The sequence below is a fragment of the Benincasa hispida genome, chromosome 9 (genome assembly GCF_009727055.1).
Source record: "Benincasa hispida cultivar B227 chromosome 9, ASM972705v1, whole genome shotgun sequence".
Lineage (NCBI taxonomy): Eukaryota > Viridiplantae > Streptophyta > Magnoliopsida > Cucurbitales > Cucurbitaceae > Benincasa > Benincasa hispida.
The window spans coordinates 4,545,909-4,548,242 of record NC_052357.1 but is presented as its reverse complement, the minus strand read 5'-3'; the positions used below and the strand labels follow the sequence as shown (position 1 = coordinate 4,548,242).

At 43.5% G+C, this 2,334-nt stretch overlaps 1 protein-coding gene across 1 annotated transcript; it reads right to left on the bottom strand.

The window, feature by feature from the left end:
• Positions 1 to 1,019: 1,019 nt before the first annotated feature.
• Positions 1,020 to 2,044, bottom strand: LOC120086817 (uncharacterized mitochondrial protein AtMg00860-like). The gene is made up of 3 exons (XM_039043608.1): positions 1,991 to 2,044; positions 1,360 to 1,925; positions 1,020 to 1,128 (listed from the first exon to the last, which is right to left on the bottom strand). The coding sequence occupies exons 1-3, from the start codon at positions 2,042 to 2,044 to the stop codon at positions 1,020 to 1,022; spliced, it is 729 nt and encodes a 242-aa protein (XP_038899536.1).
• Between the last annotated feature and the right edge of the window lie 290 nt (positions 2,045 to 2,334).

Below are 2,334 nucleotides of genomic sequence, written 5' to 3'. Positions count from 1 at the left end.
CCTTTCATGGGTGCCACTTTTAAGAACATTTTCACACCAGTCTCAAATTCTAGGTCCTTATGCCTTACATCGGCATAACTCTTCTGTCTGCTCTGAGTTGTTTGCATACGAGCCCTGATCTTCTGTATTGCCTCATTTGTGGTCTGCAACAATTTAGGTCCTAACAATTTCCTCTCTCTTACCTCATCCCAACACACAAGGGACTTGCAACTCTTCCCATATAAGGCCTCAAAGGGTGACATCCCAATAGTGGATTGGTAGCTGTTATTATAAGCAAACTCCATTAAATGCAAGTGAGCATCCCAGCTTCCTGAAAACTCTATGGCACAGACACGCAACATGTCTTCCAATATCTGATTCAATTTCTCTGTTTGCCCATCAGTCTGAGGGTGGAAAGCTGTACTAAAGTCTAATCGGGTCCCCAAAGCTACCTGAAGACTTTTCCAGAAGTTAGACGTGAAACAAGGGTCTCTGTCCGACACGATGGACACGGGCACTCCATGCAATCTCACCACCTCCTTCATGTATATCTGAGCCCACTTATTCACTAAAAAGGTGGACTTCCCAGGTATGAAATGTGCTAACTTTGTAAGTTTGTCTACCATAACCGCTATCACAGTGAACACTTTGACTGTCGGAGGCAAACCTATGATGAAGTCCATAGACACATGCTCCCACTTTCATTCTGGTACACTCAATGGCTGTAACAAGCTTGCTGGTTTTTGCCTCGGGGCTTTCACTTGCTGGCACACCAAGCACTTACTGACGAAATCTGCAACCTTTTTTTTCATATCATTCCACTAATAGTAACGTTTCAGGTCCCGATACATCTTGGTGCTGCCGGGGTGAATCGAAAATAAGGAACTATGAGCCTCTAACAACAACTCATCTTTAATATCACTAACTGCTGGCATGCACAAACGCCCCTGATAAAGAAGGCCACCTTCCACTAAAATTGAGAACTTGCTAACCTGGCCTGATTTCACCCTACAAACTCTCTCTTCCAGATAAGAGTCGTCTCACTGCGCATCAATAATCTTCTGCCTTAGGCTCGATCGCACCGATAACTGTGCTAACTGTGTCGTGACCTTTCCCACAGCCACTGCAATCTTTGCCCTATCTAATTCCCTGCACAAGTGAGTCTGTCTGATAATGAGGGCTGTTGAATGAGCCACCTTTTTGCTTAGAGCATCTGCCACTACATTTTCTTTTCAAGGGTGGTACAAAATTTCACAGTCATAATCCTTCACCAGCTTCAACCACTTTTTTTGCCTCATGTTTAACTCTTTCTGAGTGAAAAAGTACTTCAAACTCTTGTGGTCGGTGAAGATTTGTATCTTCTCTCCATATAAGTAATGCCTCAAGATCTTGAGAGCAAAAACCACTGATGCTAACTCTAAGTCGTGCATGGGATAATTTTGTTCATGCTTCTTTAGCTGATGTGAAGCGTAAGCAACTACTTTGCCCTGCTGCACCAATACGCATCCCAACCCCTTCTTGGACGCATCATTGTAAATGACAAAACCATCTGATCCATCCGGTACTATAAGAACTGAGGCTGAATCCAACCTCTGCTTGAGGTCCTGGAAACTGTTTTCACAAGCCTCATTCCAAAAAAATGTTGCTCCCTTCCGGATCAACTGAGTAAATGGGGCGGCTATGCGAGAGAAGTCCTTTACAAATCGTCTATAGTAGCCTACTAACCCCAAAAAACTGCATACCTCACTGACTGTGGTTGGACGAGCCCAACTCGTAACTCCCTCAACCTTTGCAGGATCCACATAGACACCTTCCTTCGATACTACATGCCCTAGAAAGGACACTTGCCTCAACCAAAATTCACATTTAGAAAACTTAGCATACAACTTATTGGCCTTCAACGTCTCTAAAACTTTCCGCAAATACTCCTCATGCTCGGCCTCTGTCTTAGAATAAACAAGATGTCATCAATAAAAACAATCACAAAGGTGTTGAGGAATTCCTTGAACACCATATTCATCAAATCTATGAACACTGTTGGTGCATTCATTAGACCGAACGACATCACTATGAACTCATAATGTCCATACCTCGAACGAAAAGCTGTCTTGGGTATGTCACTGTTCTTTATTCTCAACTGGTGGTATCATGACCGGAATCAATCTTAGAGAATACCGTAGCTCCCTACAACTGGTCAAACAAATCATCAATCTTGGGAAGGGGATACTTGTTCTTGAAGGTCATCTTGTTCAGCTCTCTGTAATCAATGCACAGACGTAACGATCCATCCTTCTTTTTCACAAACGAAACAGGTGCACCCCATGGTGACACGATAGGGCGTATGAAACCCTTGTC